The sequence below is a fragment of the Heptranchias perlo genome, chromosome 8 (assembly GCF_035084215.1).
Source record: "Heptranchias perlo isolate sHepPer1 chromosome 8, sHepPer1.hap1, whole genome shotgun sequence".
Taxonomy (NCBI): domain Eukaryota; kingdom Metazoa; phylum Chordata; class Chondrichthyes; order Hexanchiformes; family Hexanchidae; genus Heptranchias; species Heptranchias perlo.
The window spans coordinates 20,735,369-20,754,363 of NC_090332.1; the positions used below are offsets into that span (position 1 = coordinate 20,735,369).

General features: G+C 41.6%; 1 protein-coding gene across 3 annotated transcripts in view; it reads left to right on the top strand.

The window, feature by feature from the left end:
* The window catches only part of ppm1ba (protein phosphatase, Mg2+/Mn2+ dependent, 1Ba), a 110,954-nt gene that overhangs the window by 69,297 nt on the left and 22,662 nt on the right, over positions 1-18,995 (top strand). For all 3 annotated transcript variants that reach the window (XM_067988773.1, XM_067988775.1, XM_067988774.1), the window contains exon 3: positions 15,315-15,432. In XM_067988773.1, the coding sequence (XP_067844874.1) occupies positions 15,315-15,432 (118 nt within the window). The remainder of the gene's footprint in view (positions 1-15,314; positions 15,433-18,995) is intronic.

Sequence of the window (18,995 nt, forward strand, 5' to 3'; positions counted from 1 at the left end):
GTGAGCAGGTTATTGGTAAGTGCCGCTTGATAGCACTGTCGACGACACCTTCCATGACTTTGCTGATTGAGAGTAGACTGATGGGGTGGTAATTGGCTGGATTGGATTTGTCCTGCTTTTTGTGGACAGGACATACCTGGGCAATTTTCCACATTGTCTGGTAGATGCCAAAGTTGTAGCTGTACTGGAACAGTTTGGCTAGAAGTGCGGCTGGTTCTGGAGCACAAGGCTTCAGCACTATAGCCATTTCTTGATAACACGTGGAGTGAATTGAATTGGCTGAAGACTGGCTTCTGTAATGGTGGGGATATCGGGAGAAGGCCGAGATGGATCATCCACTTCGGCACTTCTGGCTGAAGATGGTTGCAAACGCTTCAGCCTTGTCTTTTGCACTCGTGCAGGACTCTGCCGTCATTGAGAATGGGGATGTTTGCAGAGCCTCCTCCTCTGAGGCATAAGAGTACAAAAGCAAGGATGTTATGCTAAACATTAATAAATCACTGGTTTGGCCTCAGCTGGAGTATTGTCCAATTCTGGGCACCACACTTTAGGAAGGATGTGAAGACTTCAGAGAAAATGCAGAGGAGATGTACTAAAATGAAACCCAAGATAAGGGCCTTTAGTTATGTGGGGTGACTTAGAAATGCTGGGATTGTTCTCCTTTTAAAGCAGAGAAGATTTAAGGGGCGATTTAATAGAAGGGTTTTGATAGAGAAACTGTTTCCACTGGCAGAAGGGTTGGTAACCAGAAAACACAGGTTTAGGGTAATTGGCAAAAAAAAAGGGGAGATGAGATTTTTTTTTTAGTTATGATCTGGAAGGGCGGTGGAAGCAGATTCAATATAACTTTCAAAAAGGAATTGGATATATACTTGAAAAGGAAAAATTTGCAAGGCTATGGGGAAAACGCAGGGGAGTGGGACTAATTGGATAGCTTTTCAAAGAGTTGGCACAGGCATGATGGGCCGAATGGCCTCTGCCTGTGCTCTGATTCTATGATAAAACAATTACCAATTCTTGTGTAGCCATCAGTTTGAGATTCCAATTACAATTGAGCTGGAACTCAGCACAGATTTTATACAAGACTCCCAACAGCAGGATAGGTAAGGGCTGGCCTTGGCCACTGCATTTTCCTGTCAACACATTTCTTGTAAGCATGGAGAAGCTTAAAAGTGAGTGTGTTCACTTCAAAGCTTGCTTAAAAGGTGCCATGGAATCTATATTAACAGTGAAAAGTTTCTCTGAACATATGGCAATGCTGCTTCTGAATTTGATAGATATCAATAGCTTTTGGTAGACATTGGACAAGACTGTTTAACGTTCAAGATTATGCAAGTTGGTTGAAGCTAGTGGAGCCTCTCCAGCATTTGGAGATTTCACTGAAGATAAAATGAACCTCGTCTCTTGGACACAATGTGTTCTGGTCATGTCTCATGTCAAGGCTAGATAAGAGAGGGAAGGCTATCTTTTCACTTTACGAAGCATTCTCACTATTTAGGTGAGTCGTCTTCCTAGGATAGTCAGTGCTTGACCTGAGAAACATTTTTGTGCTCTTTGAAGCCATGGCGAAAGTACCATTGGATTCAGGAAAAGTCAGCACTCTTGGTCACAAAGACAGTACATTTGAGAGGACCAGCGTATCCAAAAATAGATTAATTTGACCAGTGGTAGAAATCTTTCTGACATCTGTGTAACAGCCCATAATGTTGTGGAAAATGCATGGTAATTGATGCCAATGTTATACATTGGGCTTTGTCATTCCAGTTATTCTGTCTTTGCTACAAATCTCAAATAATTGCTGAAGTACCCTACTGTAACAAGTCTCATACAGAAGCTGGTTACTATAGTGCCCCTTGTAGTTTTGGCCTTGGCTGTAATGCTCTTTGCCCTGTGCTGCCCAGTGTCACTGAATCTGCACTACTGACTTATGAAGCCTATGTATTCTTCCTAGAATAGCAGAGGAGATATCTTGTCTTCTCTAATGAAAAAAGTGGAAAGGTATATGTTCTTGGAGACGATCAACCGAAGAATTCTAGTCCTCAGAGCTCCTTTATCCAGGATTCTATTCTCTTAATGATTATAACACCTTTATTGCCATTCAAATGGGACTGTCTTAGAAAACTTTGACACGAACAAAGGACTGTGTGTGAAACATGAAAAAATTCTCAGCTCAGACATATGTCTCCTACTATATGATCTGCTATTAAAATAGTGTTGGAGAACTTTGGGCAGTTATCCATTATTGTATTTTGTTGCTGGTGTATAGTGTGGCCTATGATATGTGTTCGCCAGATCTTTTGGAATTGTTGGGCAATGGAATTGTTGGTCGATGGCATGCTGAAAGGCCATATAGCTCAGGCTAAAACTAGCCAATCAACTTATAAGTAAAATTCTACTGAATCAAGAACAAATACAGTATTTTAACACCACCTGTTCCAAAAGATAACAGCTTGATGTCTTAGCAATTCTCTCCTTCAAAAAAAAACTTCTGCATATGTGTGCTGGAAAACTTCATGACATAAATCTCATGGAACACCTGTATGCATAGTGAAGTAGGAAACAGAAGAATCAGACATTAATCTCCTTATGTTTCACTTTGCTTTAATGTTCAAGCTAGCATTAAGGAAGATTTAAAATAAAAAGTGGATTTTGTCCCCAATTAATATGTAGTGGTGGTTCACCAAAATAAAAGGATATTCATAAATGTAAATAGTTATTTTTGAATAAAATTTTATTTTATAATTTATATTAACATCATAAAATATCATACAAATATTCAAATGCACACCTATTATACTCTTGCTTCCCCTTTTCTGACTAACTCACCAAACATAAAGGAAATAAATGGTGAATGAAAGAAGAAAAAGACAAGTCTTGTGCTGCAAACTGGGATCCTCCCAGCATCCCCCATGAGAAAAGTTGGCTAAGGGCCAAGTACACAGAAATAAGCCTACTACTTTTAGCATACCACACAGGGTTACCTATATGCTAAATATGAAAAGCAGCTGGCTATCACTGTTAAATGAATTCCCAACCACCTGATTGAGAAAAGCTCTGTCCAGTTGAGAGTGGTAGTGGACAGCCAGATAACTAATGGAAACACTTCAGCCTCATTTCTTGCATGTGCTAGGCTCCACCATAATTGGGGATGGGGATGTTTATGGAACGGCCGTGTCCTAAGTTTTTTAAGCCTTGAGAATCTATTCAACCTCCTTCTAAGGACACATCATAGATGCCAGTGCCCAGCCAATTCGATTCATTCCACCTGATAAGTGGATGAGTGCATTGGATACAGCAAAGGCTATGGGCCCTAACAGCATCTTGACTGTAGCGCTGAAGAACTGTGCACCAGAGTTAGTCACTCCATAAGCCACTCTGTTCCAGTACAATTATGGCACTGATGTCTACCAGACAATGTGGAAGATTGCCCAGTTATGTCCTACCCATTAAAAAAAAACACATTTAATCTGGCAAACTGTTCTATCAGCCTCCTCTTAATCATCGGCAAAGTGATGGAAGAAGTCATCGATAGTGCCATCAAGCAACACCTCATCACTGATAACCTGCTTGTCAACACTCAGTTCAGGCTCTGCCAGAAGCACACAGCTCTAGACTTCAAGCCATGATACAGACACTGATGCAAGAGATGAATGCAATGAGAGAGATGAGATGTGGATGCCCTCGATGTCAAGGCAGCATTCAACAGAGTCTAGCACTAAGGAGCTCTAGTGAAACTGAGGTCAGTGAGGGGCAAAGACCAAACTCCCCAGTGGCTGGAGTCACATCTGAGAAAAAGGAAGATGGTGTGATTTCGGAAGCCAGTCACCCCAACCCCAGGACACCACGACAGAAGGTTCTTGGAAGCATTCTCAGTACAACCTCTGCAGCTTCATCAAAGACCCCTCCATCATAAGGTCAGGACTGGGGCTGTCTGCTGGTGATTCCATAGTCCTTTTAAGCATCATGCCAAGGTGATGGACCTCTTTTTGTCAATGGCATCATTCTGCACTGTGGTACTTTCATCTCTAATAACCCCAACAAACATATTTCAGAATCACTAAATAGTGATACCTCTACCCTCCACAACTAGGGGGTATATATTACACATTGTCTGCCTGTTCTTGAGTTAAGACACAGTCTCTTCAACCGTTACAGCAGCCCTAACTTTCCATTGGTTATACCTGAAACATTAACTATCTTTTCTCTTTACACAGAGTTTTGACTAAGGGTTATTCTTCAAACCGCACTTTTTTTCAGATGCTGACCAAACTGCTTTCTATTTCCAGCATTTCTAATTTTGTTTCAGATTTTTAAAATTTTCAGTCTTTTTATTTAAACATCCCACTCCCTCGGCTGAATAGTAAAAAAAAGATAAATTTTTGAGTTGAAACGCGATAGCTTTAAGGATCTGTTGCGAAAACTCTTACTTGGGTCTTGAATCTGGTTCTTAAATTAATGTCATTATTCTTTGAACTGTGTATTTGTGTAACCCTAAGTTTCTTTCCCCTAAAACTGTTGCTAACCCTTAGTTTAGCGCAAAAGCTGAAGCTTCATTGTTGGAGCCACTCTATCTTCCTTGGCATGTAAACACAGCATTCTTCACCCCTCATCTGTCATTTATGGCAACATTTTAATGCATAAAACTAGAAGGAGATATCATTTAGAAATCAGAAAATTTTCTCTTGGTTGATGTAAGGAATAGAATCATACAGCATAGAAGAAGGCCTTTCGGCCCATCGTGCCTGTGCTAGCTCTTTGAAAGAGCTATCCAATTAGTCTCATTCCCCTGTTCTTTTTTTCCCCCATAGCCCTACAACTTTTTCCCCCCTCCAAGTATTTATCCAATTCCCTTTTGAAAGTTATTTTTGAATCTACTCTTTCAGGTAGTGCATTCCAGATCATTACAACTCACTGCATTTAAAAAAAAATGTTTGAATTGGTCTGAGTCACAGGATGTCAGTGCTGAAGATTGAAGCACTTTCTCTCTTTCATAGCATCAAGTTGTCCTAGATTGGGTGAAGCACAGGTTAGATGCAGAGAAGTCCCTCACTCATGTGGAGCAGGAAGATCTGGAGATTGCTCGTATCCGTTCCTTCACTTCAGGTAGTGTCCACCCTGGACAGATTGGTGGAATCGGTGAATAGACGGTGGCTTTTGAAGGAGCCAGACTGCTCTCCCTTGCACACCGATCAGTGGGAGTGACTAGCCCCAGCCCCATGAGAATGGCAGTGGCCCAGCAGGAGCGGTATGTGCTTTGCCCTCTCAGGATGGTAGCACGTCTGCTTCTTCCCCATCCTCCCAATCAAATACCAGTCACGCTGCCAGCAAGTCAGCTAGGCCAGAGATGCATCAGTCTGCAACCAGACCCTCAAGTTTGAGCACCGAGTTCACCAGCCACAAGTGTTCTCAAGGGTCCCCACTTGAGGAACATCAGCCTTCCATTAGTGTTGCTTGGTCCACTTGAAGAGCACCTCATAGTGTTAGAGTTGGGAAACCACCTGTTAAGAAAAGCACAATGGGCGAGAAATGATTGGACACCAATTATTGTGAAGTAAATTAAATGTATGACTTTTCACATCCAATTATCTCAAATATCCATCTGGCTGTGGGACACACATTGCTTTCACTGATAGTTAATAAATCCTCTTCTGCATCTTTTATCACTGACATTTGGACTAACTGTACACCTAATAAATACTCATTCTTTACTCTGGGCACTCTGGTGATGAATATCATGGCTTTGCAGTATTGAATGTTACTCTGTTATAACAGCAGTGAACAGCCATGATTATTTTATAGCACTTGTTAGATGAATGGGTCTATCCTATTGACTTAGTCAAGAAGATTGCTCCCGCCAACGCCGTAACATGTTGAAAGTTACACAGTCGTTGCTACAATTGCTTTGCACAGACACTAAGGGGGGAATTTTGACCCCCCCCCCCCTCCCAGGATGGACGGGACAGTGGCGTGGAGCGGTGGGGTTTAAATTGTTAAATATGGGAAACCTGACCCCAACCCATTGCGAAGGCATCTACTTCCGGTTTAACCCGAGCAGGTTGGGGGTCGGGCAACTACCTTGCTCTCAAGAGGTGGGTCTATAATTATAATGTTAATGAGGCTCCGTGCTTCAGATTTTGGCAGCCATTTGCATTTAACGCCTCCAGCATGGTAAACTGAGATTTAACTTTAGAAGCGGAAAATTTGAGAGTTAATACAGTTTTGTGTGGAAAACGAATTGTAGACAAGCCCATTGCTGAAATCAATAAATTGGCTGGTTGAGTGTTTTAGGCTCTCACCAGATAGTTTTTCTGCTGCCCAGTGTAAAAGCTTCCTTGCGTTAGCAAGCTCTCACTCCTTATAAACTGAAGGGTGACAGCAGCTTATCTGATAATGTAGTGTGCCCTGGGTGCACCATTAACCCCTGTTGCTGCTGAGGAGCTCTGGAAATAGTATCCTTTACCTTGTACTGTTGCCTTTCTGACTAAGGGACAGATAGCACTTTGACAGTTAGTCAGTTGTGATATGTAATCTATGAATCAAGTAAGAAATAAAAGTAGCAGGAGAAAAAGTCCAGCAACAGCAATAGGTTACTTATTAAAAAAAAAATTTGTTTTAAAAAATAATAAAATATTTCTGACATAACATTTAGTTTGGACCATTTGAGTATGCGGCAAAACATTATACACGAAATCAGACAATTGTCGAGTGTTTCCGCTTACTCCAGCTCAACAACTGCCTGATGAAGCCAATAACTCTCTAGAGCAACCCTGATAGGGAACAACAGTTCTATCTGCTGTCAGTGCTTTAAGGGAACTCACAATTAAATACAGTTGTTAATCACAGAAGGATTGAAAGACCCTTGTCTGCGTGACTAGTTTACACCCATGAAACAAAACAACTCTCATACGGCCTAGCGGTAACACTCTCACTGCTGCGATAGAAGGTTGTGGTTCAAACCACGTTCCTGAGACAAAATCTAGGCTGATACTCCAGTGCAGTACTGAGGGAGTGCTGCAATGTTGGAGGTGCCATCTTTCAGATGAGACGTTAAACTGAGGCCCCATATGCCCTCTCAGGTGGACGTAAAAGATCCATGGCACTATTTCGAAGAAGAGCAGGGAAGTTCTCCCTGATGTCCAGGTCAATATTTATCCCTCAACCAACACCACATAACACAGATTGGCCATTATCACATTGCTGTTTGTGGAATCCTGCTGTGTGCAAATTAGCTGCTGCATTTCCTCTGTTACAACAGTGACTACAATTCAAAAGTACTTAATTGGCTGTAAAGCGCTTTGGGATGCCTTGAGGTTGTAATAATATATATTTCACACACGTACATAATCAACCACACCTTTGTTTCCTGCTGCATTCTCCTTGGCTTTGTGGTGCTAGTCATGGGAGGTTGGGGTGGTGAGGGGTAGGAAATGGGGAAGGGATCCATTATATTGGATCGCTGCTGCAATAGCGCCCACCCACATTGCACCTTGGTCAAACAAATGCAAGAAGTCATCCTACTTATATATAACCAAGGAGCAGAATGTCTGTGGTGGCTTTGCTTCACAGGAACCTGTCACAGAATTACAGCACCTGTAAGCAGATCTGCAGTCAGTCTCCACTGAGTGCACTTTTCTGCCCCTAACTTTTGTACTACTGTTATTTGGTGTATCGTAATATAAGCTAAACAGCTGTACAAAAAGGTATCGAGCAAATTTTAGACGCTTTGTTTTCAAGAGCTAGCAATTTCATCAGGTTCCCCATGGCCAACTGTGGCAATATGACAACGCACTGCTTATTTTTACTGAGTGACAGGATTCCTCAAGATCATACATGGTATCTATGTGGTTATACATGCTCCTTTCATCACTGGCCGGATGGATATCAACAGGAAAGGGTGCCATTTTCTCAATGTACAGCTTGTTTGCGATCAGTGGCACACCATCATGCAAATGAATGTGTGCTTCCATGGTAGCACTCTTTTTAACCCAGAAAGACAAGTCTCTGGGATGTGCCTCCAAGATGAAGGCTATCCTCTGTAGTCATTGCTGATGACACTAGTACACTCTCACAGGGCTCCTCCTGAGCAGCACCATAACAAGGTCCATTCATCCATCTGAATCATTGAACCATAGGCATATTGAAGTTGCACTTGAGGTCCATGAATAAATCTGGGGGTGTCCTTCGTCTGGTGAGGGTCTCCAGGGTCATTGTGATGTGCTGCATAGTGTATAAGCTCACCTTACAAAGAGGGCTCCTCGTGAATGCGCTGGAAGGACGAAGGTCCCTATCAAGAGGAAGGACATTAGTGAGAAGAAGCAGCAATATAATTATGTGGAGGGCATCTTATTCCATGCTGCAAGACAATTATGTCAATCTGATATAGGAGACTTTCTCTTGATACCATGTCTGGCCACTGCTTGAACTGTTTGTATCTCTCACTCCACTTCCTACCATAAATATGCTATCGTTTACAGACCCTTCTCAACGCATCAACTCGCATAGCTTCTGTTGATGCCACTTTATCAAAGTCACTTCAAAACCTTGCTAAAACAGTGTCTGCATTTATAACCACTTTATTAATATAATTTTGTTTACAACCCGTACTGTATCTGCATGCCAATTTCTTACCACTGTCTTCCTTTGCTGCCAGGGTGTGATGTTTGAACTTTGAAAACAACGCTGGTGGTTGTCCTAGGCGCTGCTGTGTTCTAGGATCATGTAAGGTTGCTGAATTTTGTATGGGGCCAGGAGAAACCTTGAGACAAGAGCTACCTCAGTCCTACTGAAGCTATATTTTGGGATAGACTTGTTGAAGACTGCACCTCTTGTCCTGCAACATGTGCAACCTTACTTTGCCTCCTTTCTGCCACGTGTGGCAGTGGGAGGTAGTAGGATGGCATATATGTGTTGCCACTCAGAGACAGCACTATGTGCTTGCTGACCTACATTGGCTCCTGGTCTGGGAATACTTCAATTTTAAAATTTTCATCCTTGTTTTCAAATCCCTCCATGGCCTTGCCTCTCCCTTTCTCTACAACCTCATCCAGCCCTCCAACCCTCAGCACTTCTCCAATTCTTGCCTCTTGCGCATCCCCCCATTTTAATCGCTCCAACATTGGTGGCCGTGCCATCAGCTGCCTAGGCCCTAAGCTCTGGAATTCTCTCCCTAAACCTCTCTGCCTCTCGACCTCTCTCCTTTAAGATGTTCCTTAAAAAACCTACCTCTTTGACCAAGCTTTTGGTCACCTGTCATAGTATCTCCTTAAGTGGCTTGGTGTCAAATTTTGTTTAATAACGCTGCTGTGAAGTGCCTTGGGATGTTTTACTGCATTAAAGGAGCTATATAAATGCAAATTGTTGTTAGTATCTGTGCACCTTCCTTCCATGGTGTTTGTACTAGGCACCAGCTTTGCATGGCCACCGATCTGTGGGAAAGTAAATCTGATGGTTCCAATGAGATAACGTGTGAAAACGATGAATAGGAAAAGATCAGATGGTTTATCATGCCTGTCCCGTACTGTCATGGTGCAACATATGCACACCATGACCCTCATTGGCTGCCTCTAGCCAGCCACGTGATCTCCTGGGAGAGGCAAAAGAAGAGAAAGAAACCCTAGGTTAATTTAGGGGGAAAGAAACTGTGAAATTTCTCTCCAACCCCCAAAGGTGATCAACCAAGTTCCAGGAGACCAATTCTCTACTTCCTTGTTTTATGCAGTGCTGTCAGCCACGGTTTGCAGCAAATGCACACTCTCTGCACGAGCGGGCAACTTATTCCATAAGTCAACGGCTGTCTGCGAAAAGAAGTACCTCTTGATATGTAACCAAGTTCTTTGCTTATGTAACTTATACTCTTGGCCCTGGTCCTCCCTAACCTATCTTACTCAATTGTAAACAATTTTACAACACCAAGTTATAGTCCAACAATTTTTATTTGAAATCTACAAGCTTTCGGAGGCTTCCTCCTTCCTTACCTGAGGAAGGAGGAAGCCTCCGAAAGCTTGTAGATTTCAAATAAAAATTGTTGGACTATAACTTGGTGTTGTAAAATTGTTTACAATTGTCAACCCCAGTCTATCACCGGCATCTCCACATCCTATCTTACTCAAATAGCCTATCCACAAGGACTGAATCTAATCCTTTCATTATTACAATCAAATCTTTTTGAAGTCTGCTTTTGTGGAGTAAAAAGACCCAGCTTAGTCTATTGTGGTAACTAAGGGACTTTAAACTAGGCAGCCAACAGGGGCTCATCTCTGCCTGCTTTTAGTGGTTGCATTATCTGAGAAAAAGAAAACTAAACATCCATATTACTTTCAGTTACCGTGCCATGATGCAAGACTCTAGCTGTCAACAGGCAACCCTTAATTGGTTTGAGGCATATGCATGCAACAAGCAATTACATTCCATTGTGAGATGAATGCATAGTAAGGATGCAAGTGAAGGAACATTTAAGGGGAAGACTGGGGCTGGGAAGACTGGGGCTATGAAGGGCAATGTGCAGCCACCTGGGTATTGATGGTAAGCAATTGAAGCACTTTAACACACTGTGAGGGGAGGTCATTGTAAGCGGTAAACACTTATTACAGTATATTGTTAGAAAGTGTGGCTGACTTCTTAATTTGTCTAACTTGGTAAAGTCTAAATGAAACTTGCACTGAGGGGCAATGTGGGGAGTTGTGTAGTTTGAAATAACTGTCCTAGCCACCTCTCTTCACTGAGCTGATCTCATTGGTGCCTTCATGTTCCAATAATGAGGCCACATCTACATTAGGAAATCAGGGGCGTTGTGTCCTGTAGCAGATTTTTTTTATTCTTGGGATGTAGGGTGACACTGCCATTTATTGCCCATTCCTAGTTGTTCTGAGAAGGTGGTGGTGGTAGCGGTTTGATACAACTGAGTGGCTTGCTAGGCCACTTCAGAGGACAGTTAAGAGTCAACCATGTTGGTGTGGGACTGGAATTACATATCGGTCAGACCTGGTAAGGACGGCAGGTTTCCTTCCCTAAAGACTGTGACTGAACCAGTTGGATTTTTATGACCGTCTGACAGCTTGATTAAATAATTGGCTATTAGTTCTGAAATCTTGACCATATTTACAAATAATACCAGAGAAACACTTCAAAAATGACAATGATCCCTTAGTCCATTGGTCTTGATTTGTGTTGATGCAGTGGGAGCTTTCAGTAATAAATAACAAAGGCCATCAGATGTGGCAACATTTGAGTTTTGTGATCTGTTTTTTCCTATACTATTGGTAGATATTCTTTATTTCTTCTCCTGTGGGAGTTGGAAGCTTTCAGTCTGCTTCCAGAGCTGTTTGAGACAAAAGTGCTTTGGATTTCTTGGTCAGTTTTTGGCCTTTGAAAAAAGCTGGCATATGCTTCTTTGTGATGAGGAGAAAAAAAATTATACTAAATTCTGGTTTCAAAATTTTAATAACTACAGTAAAAGCCAAGACCAAGAAATTCTAGGACAGGTTTCTTTTTGAGAATTTAGGATGGCTTGAAGAAGTGTTAAAAGATACAATTACTAATGTACTATGGCCAAGATTGGAGCAATGCTGAAGATCACCTTCGTCTTCTTCTGAGCATTGTTCCTTCCAAACTTCATTTAAGTTGATTTATTGGTCACGAACATGTTAAAACCAATGATGCTGTTCTCTGCCGTGAGGCCTTATTGTGTAGGTGGAAGGGTGGCATTCTCTGCTTGAACACTGGTACATGAGTGGGCAGAGCTTATCAAGCGAATCTGCCACTAGTGTGCATTAGCTAAACCAAATATCCAGTTCATTGTCCACACGTTGGGAGAGATAATTTTGATGTAAATAGTAGAATTGCATTTTTTTTGAAGGTCTGCAGAATTTATCTTGGTAGTTAATTGGGCGATTCCAAATTTGTAATGTGGAAAGGGAACCGGAAGGGGAAGTCTTGATAATGGACACTGAATTAATGGTAGCTGGCAGAGCTTGTGGGAAGATTTTTTCCAATTTATTTTTAGTTTGGGATAAGATACAACAATGACAACTTGCATTTATTTACTTAGATACTTAGCCAGATGGTCTCTTCGACCACTGCATAGACCCCCTTCTTAACTTTAGAACTGTAATTTGAGACCAACTAATAACAGTATGAATCAAAGCGTGAGGATGGCACAAGTTGATCCCATTTGTAGGGGTTATGTAGGCCTGTTCAGGCATTGTTTTTCGTTAATAGCTTTCTAATATTTTCGGGGGCATGAAGAGGGAAATGAAATTGAAGATTGTATTTTGCAACAAGTTCCAACACTTGGTCTCTGCTAGTGCTAACACACGTTGATGATTGTGCACCAGTATTGGTGTATCCCTGAGTTTGTACTAAGTTTGCACTCTTGAAATTTTTTGGGGGTATTACATCTGAAATATTGGCTGGAGAGGAAAGTCTCTTTTGGATTGCACATGATTATAGATTTGAGAAAACTGAATAGGTACTCCAGAGATAAAAGTTTCAAGATTGTGACTTTGGTCTGTGAAGGGAGGGGAAAAAGCAAGAATAGAATGAGGCTCGGGCGTAGAAGAAACCTTCCAGAAAAATCAATGGGAAACTTTGGTCTAATAATGGATCTTTGATTTTTCATAAGCAGTTTATGCCATTAATTTAACATGTCAAGAATCTTTATCAAGTACTGGCAAACTTTGATTTCAAGATTGAAATTTGATTGGATGTGATTTACCGGCTTTTGGGGAAACAGCCTATGTTTGATCTCGGAGGAGTAAATTCTGCATTCCCAACAGGGAGCCATGCTCACGAAGCGTGGGTCAGAGAATTGGTGATGTAGTTAGAGCTCTGTCGTTAGAGCTCTGTCTCCGATTCGTGTTCCATTGTTGCTTCCCCACTAAGAGTATGGCATCACAAAATTTACCTGTCCAAACTTTCTAGTTCATTTGAGAAAAGGATTTTTGAGTCTGGAGCTGAGGATTGTCATTATCTTATGCCTACCAGCCAATTCACTGGATACAGCCAGTGCAATCAGCAGGCTCAGTGGTGTATATCGACCTTTTTAATTTAATTTTCAGTACTCCATTATGAACAGCCTTTGATTTTCTTTTTAACTGAAGTTAGTGAAACAAGAAATCGGTTGAATTTCTACCTTCAATGATGCGTTCTTTATGTGCTACTGCAAGTCCACATGCAGTGGGGGGAAAAAATTCTGTCACGTTGGAGTTTACACGAATTCCATTCCATTACTTCAGCACCAGAGGACATGGCCTGCGCTTGAAGGGAGGTAAATTCAAAACTAATATGTGGAAACAATATTTCAGTGAGCGAGTGGTCAACCTATGGAATAGGCTCCCAAGGGCGACAGTGGAATTAGTTGGTATTGATTCATTCAAATGCAAATTAGATGATTTATTTCAGAAAATAACATTTTGGGGTACAGTATATGAGCAATTTGAGACATGACATGGTAAGTGCAGCATGCTTGGGAAGAACAGGTGACCTTTGGACCTATGGTACCCAAAGCTGTCCATCACTGGCTGAAGAAGGTAATTTGATCTCAGCACTTCATAATTTAATTTAAAAAAAATGCCCCTGTATGTTATATGTTGAAGCAATTAAATGTTCCTGAATGTATGTTATCTTTTAATTTTCATTTTGTATTATAGCACTTTTTAAATTTGTGCTGGGGTTCTGGGTAAGCAGTGCTTAAGGGGAGACACAGTACATCTAAGTGCCTCTTTTCCCTCATTTATGTATAATGTGCCATGGGCCCTTTTTGTATGACCTGTGGAAAAGAAGTACATGCGTCTCTGACCTCCTTTCTCATGACCAACAAAAAGTTGGGTTTTGAGCTCTATTGGAGGTGTGGAATTTGTTTTCTTTATATTAAAATGTTTTTTTATTTGTGCACGGGATGTGGGTGTCGCTAGCAAGGCCAGTGTTTATTGCCTATCCCTAATTGCCCTTGAGAAGGTGGTGGTGAGCCGCTGCCTTGAACCGCTGCAGTCCGACGGTTCTTCCACAGTGCTGTTAGGAAGGGAGTTCCTGGATTTTGACCCAGCGACGAAGAAGGAACGGCAATATATTTCCAAGTCGGATGGACTTGGAGGGCAACGTGCAGGTGGTGGTGTTCCTATGCGCCTGTTGCCCTTGTCCTTCTAGGTGGCAGAGGTCACAGTTTTGGGAGGTGCTGTCGAAGAAGCCTTGGTGAGTTGCTGCAGTGCATCCTGTGCTATCAGTGGGAGTATCTTGTGCCTGCCCTACACATTCATTAGTGTTGGATCATCTACGTTTCTCCATGTGGAAGCCAAGTTGTCTAGATATTTGCCTGGTGTACAAGGACAGTAAAACAAGGAGACTTTATTTTAAGTTTGCTGTATAGGTATACATGCATTCATTATCTTATAGGAAATGTTTCCCACTTTTAAGGGGGACCTAAATAATTTATGAATGCAGTTATTTGTTGATTATTGCAAATTGTTTCTGTTTAGTGACTCTCCAATAAACATTTTGCTTTATGTAAACATGGTATAAAACTATAAAATTAACTTTAATTAAGGACTGTTACAAGCGAGTTGCCAACTCTCCAGGATTGACCTGGAGTCTCCAGGAATTGAAGATTAATCTCCAGGACGCTGCTGCGAGAAACTAGGGAGAAAAATCATGGGGCATTCTTAAAAAAAAAAGTTTTTTTTTCATTTTCTTTGAACACTTTTGCTTATTAGTTATAAAAATATTGGAGATGGGTCTGTTTGTTTCCCAATTGACATGGGAAGATGGTGTGCTGTGAGGATGGACTTGTTGGGCGACCAATGGTGGGGGCGTGAGGTCATGTGATGAAATCTCCAGGAATACGTCCAACCAGAGTTGGGAACCCGAAAGCTAGACCATTCTTTGTGGCACATGTAGATTTCAAAATACCTCATTTGTAATGTAAATACAATTTTTAAAAAATTGGGTTTAAATAACGGTAAGCAGGTTACTTCAGTTTCATGTGCAGATGAGGGAATGGGTTACAAATTACCATTGTCAGAGGCCTGAGAATAAGTTATGTGCCTGTCCTCCATACCTAGAGATTGAAAGATTTTTTTTCTCTAAAAGTAGGAGAAATCAGTTCAACTACACGTTAAAATGTGCTGAAAATTGCAACAGAGATAATTCTGGAATATATAGGAAAGTGCTCCATTGCATATTATATGAATGTGACTGGTCTGTACCCTAATTATATGAATGTGACTGGTCTGTACCCTAACCTGTGACATAATATTCTTGCAGTAGTTCTCAATGCATATTGATAATTAAACTTAACTTATTTAAATTGTTTTTTATTGTAGGGAAGTAGAGACAACATGAGCATTGTACTGGTCTGCTTCCCCAATGCTCCCAAGGTTTCAGAAGAAGCGGTGAAAAAAGATGCTGAACTGGATAAGTACCTGGAGTCGCGTGTTGAAGGTAGGACAGGTTTGGTTTACTTGTTGAATCCCCTAGTTGAGAGATATTTCTACAAAAATTCAATGAATTTATGACCAAATTTTTATTTTAATAGGCTCTGCAGAAATAACTGTTCTAAATAATTCTTTTTAACACTTTGGTTCTTTAAAGCCTCAAAGGTCTTAAAATATAGAAACAGTTTAAGAGATGTTCTTCCTTTCTACTGTATATGTTAAGGTAGGATGTGTAACTGAACAGAAATAATCCTAGAAAATGCGTCGCATCAGTCAAAGTTTTTGAAATATTTGAAGTTGATGGTCACGGTTGGTTTATTTTCTCTCTTTCCTGTCAGAACTAGCGGCGGCTTCCATTCATTTTCGAGAAGAACCGTTCCTCAGCCATGTATTTTTTTTTTGTTTTATTTTTGCCCTTTATTCTCTTGAGCTCCCTGCACCAGGCACCTTACTTTATATTACCAGATTTACCACCAAGTCTTGTGAGCAGCATGCCCTTGTTGAAAATATTTTACTGGTGGAGAGAATCCAATTCAAGACGCTTGTATAGGCATGAGGTAATTCCCATGTTGAAGTCCAGAAAATGATTATAGTGTTTGTGTTTAGCTCAAAACTGTTTGCTAAGCTGGAGAAAGTCTTTGCCAAGTTCAAACGAATAAACGTTGGATCTACCTAAGAACACTTTCAAAGATAAGCCATTTAATATAAGCCAGTACCACCTAAACTTAACTTCCTTCAGGACTTGGCAAGTGAATCCAATTTTTTTCTCCTTAAAGGGGTACTTCACTATCCAGTCCTCAGCCATTTCCACACCGCCTGAGGAAGGGGAAAGCCCCCGAAAGCTTGTGGGATTAAAAATAAAATTGTTGGACTATAACTTGGTGTTGTAAAATTGTTTACAATTGTCAACCCCAGTCCATCACCGGCATCTCCACATCAGTCCTCAGCCAGCAGAGGATGTTCTAGGCCTAATGTCTTGTGAGGACAAGCAGTTTAGTAGGGGCAGGTGTGTGAATTCTCAATAGGTTACAATTTCCGGGATAAGGTAGACTGTTGTAACAAATGTATGGTTATGTCTTCTTTTTTTTCAAAAACGCCCAGATTCACAGGGATTGTGCTATTTACCATTTATGATGCTCTCCCCAGAGTGACAAATGCCTAGGATTTAAAATATTTATTAGGCTCCTCTGTTATGTGGCAAGTATCAATAGGACAGAGAAGAGTGGATTTTGCTCCTGCTACAATATTCCTCCATGTTGGGCTTTTCAGATACAGGGTTTATAGAACTGAAGTTTGTAATGGTGACAGGAGGGCCAAACTTACTTTAGGATTTCTGCTTTTCCAAAAACTTCCAAGGTTTTTTTTTGCTGTAGATGAGATATAATTACCAAGTCAATTGAACCCTGTAGCTCTTGGAGTGGGTGAGCATCAGTCAGTCTTCCTTGACAATTATTGGTTTTGTCTTCTCAGCACTGAGAATAACACACAATAGTCTGTTTCTGTCCAATTCTGTCTAGTTCCATACTGCACTTCAGTCACCATTTATCTTTTAAGAGAGGAGTTAATCCTCTGTAGAAGCTAGTGTAAGTAGCAGAGGATGTCTCCAACAAGAGAGAGTTTAACCACCTCCCCATGACATTCAACAGCATTGCCATCGCCGAATCCCCCACCATCAACATCCTGGGAGTCACCATTGACCAGAAACTTAACTGTACCAGCCACATAAATACTGTGGCTACAAGAGTAGGTCAGAGGCTGGGTATTCTGTGGCGAGTGACTCGCCTCCTGACTCCCCAAAGCCTTTCCACCATCTACAAGGCACAAGTCAGGAGTGTGATGGAATACTCTCCACTTGCCTGGATGAGTGCAGCTCCAACAACATTCAAGAAGCTCGACACCATCCAGGACAAAGCAGCCCGCTTGATTGGCACCCCATCCACCATCCTAAACATTCACTCCCTTCACCACTGGCGCACCATGGCTGCAGTGTGTACTATCCACAGGATACACTGCAGCAACTCGCCAAGGCTTCTTCGACAGCACCTCCCAAACCCGTGACCTCTACCACCTAGAAGGGCAAGGGCAGCAGGCACATGGGAACAACACCACCTGCACGTTCCCCTCCAAGTCTCAAACCATCCTGGAATTCCCTACCTAACAGTACTGTGGGAGAACCTTCACCACACGGACTGCAGCATTTAAAGAAGGTGGCTCACCACCACCTTCTCGAGGGCAATTAGAGAAGGGCAATAAATGCTGGCCTTGCCAGTGACGCCCACATCCCATGAACAAATAAAAAAAAATGTAATTTTTGATGACACTTGCCATGTCACCAAAGTGAAGAAACTAAGATGGGACAAGCAAGCTCCCTGAACAAGCAGGCTGCCCTTCTGACCATGCAGCACTCCCTCAGTACTGCTCTGAAGTGTCTGCTGAGATTATGCACTCAAGTCCAAGTGGGGCCTGAACCAACAACCTTCTGATTCAAAGTGAGACTTCTACCACTGAGCCAAGCTGACACAAGTTAGGGCATTCAGGAGTGAAATCAGGAAGTACTTTCTCACATTAAAAAGTAGCGGAAATTTGGAACTCTCCCCAAAAGGTTGTGGTTGCTGGGTCAATTTTTCAAGACTGAGATCGGTAGATTTTTGTTAGGCAAGGGTATCAGAGGATATGAAGCAAAGCTGGGTACATGGAGTTGAGGTACAGATCAGCCATGATTTGATTGAATGGTGGAACAGGCTCCGGGAGTGGGGGCTGAATGGCCTATTCCTGTTCCTACGGACGTTGTTACATTAAACACCTCTGTGTATTTGGAACTTTAATCTCAGAGTCACTCAAAGCTTCCATGTATTAGATGCAGGAATCCCCAAGGGAACTCTTCCTCTAAATCTTATGTGGATAACATCAGGTGGTTTTCACAGAGTTCCTGATGACTACATTGACACAAAGATCTGAAGCAACAAACATAGGCTATGAGCAAATAACTCTTTACTGATCATACAAGGTCCATTAAAACTCACCCTTGTATAGCATGCTATTCGCAAACTAGATAGTTATACTTCAGGTCCTCTTTCATTACTGGAAACCCACAAGGCAAATCCTGAGTCTCCAGACCTGGTTTCCAAATGGATGAACGCATTTGACCTACAAATTTACCAACAAAGATATAATCATGCTAGAATAGTACCAAGTGGTTGCTAAAGTAGATTAGGACATTTACCGCATTCAGTGGCTTCCCCTCATTGAAGACCAAATGCAGATTGTTGCTTTGCAGCAAAGAAGTTCTAATGCATTTGCATATAATGCTGGTCATTTGAAATAATGTATTGAGTTTTGGCCACCTGACCGTAAGAAGGATATACAGCTTTGCATGCAGTCTAGCTATAATTCACTGGAGTCCTACCTGAGTTGCAGGGACTTGGTTATGATTGAACTGGGTAAACTTGAATTGTATTCCCTAAAGATGAGATTATGGATGATTTGATTGAAGTGTTTAAATAATGAAGAGAATTGACAGCATATATACAGAATGACTCTTCCTCCAGTAGGGGAATTCAGAACAAAGGG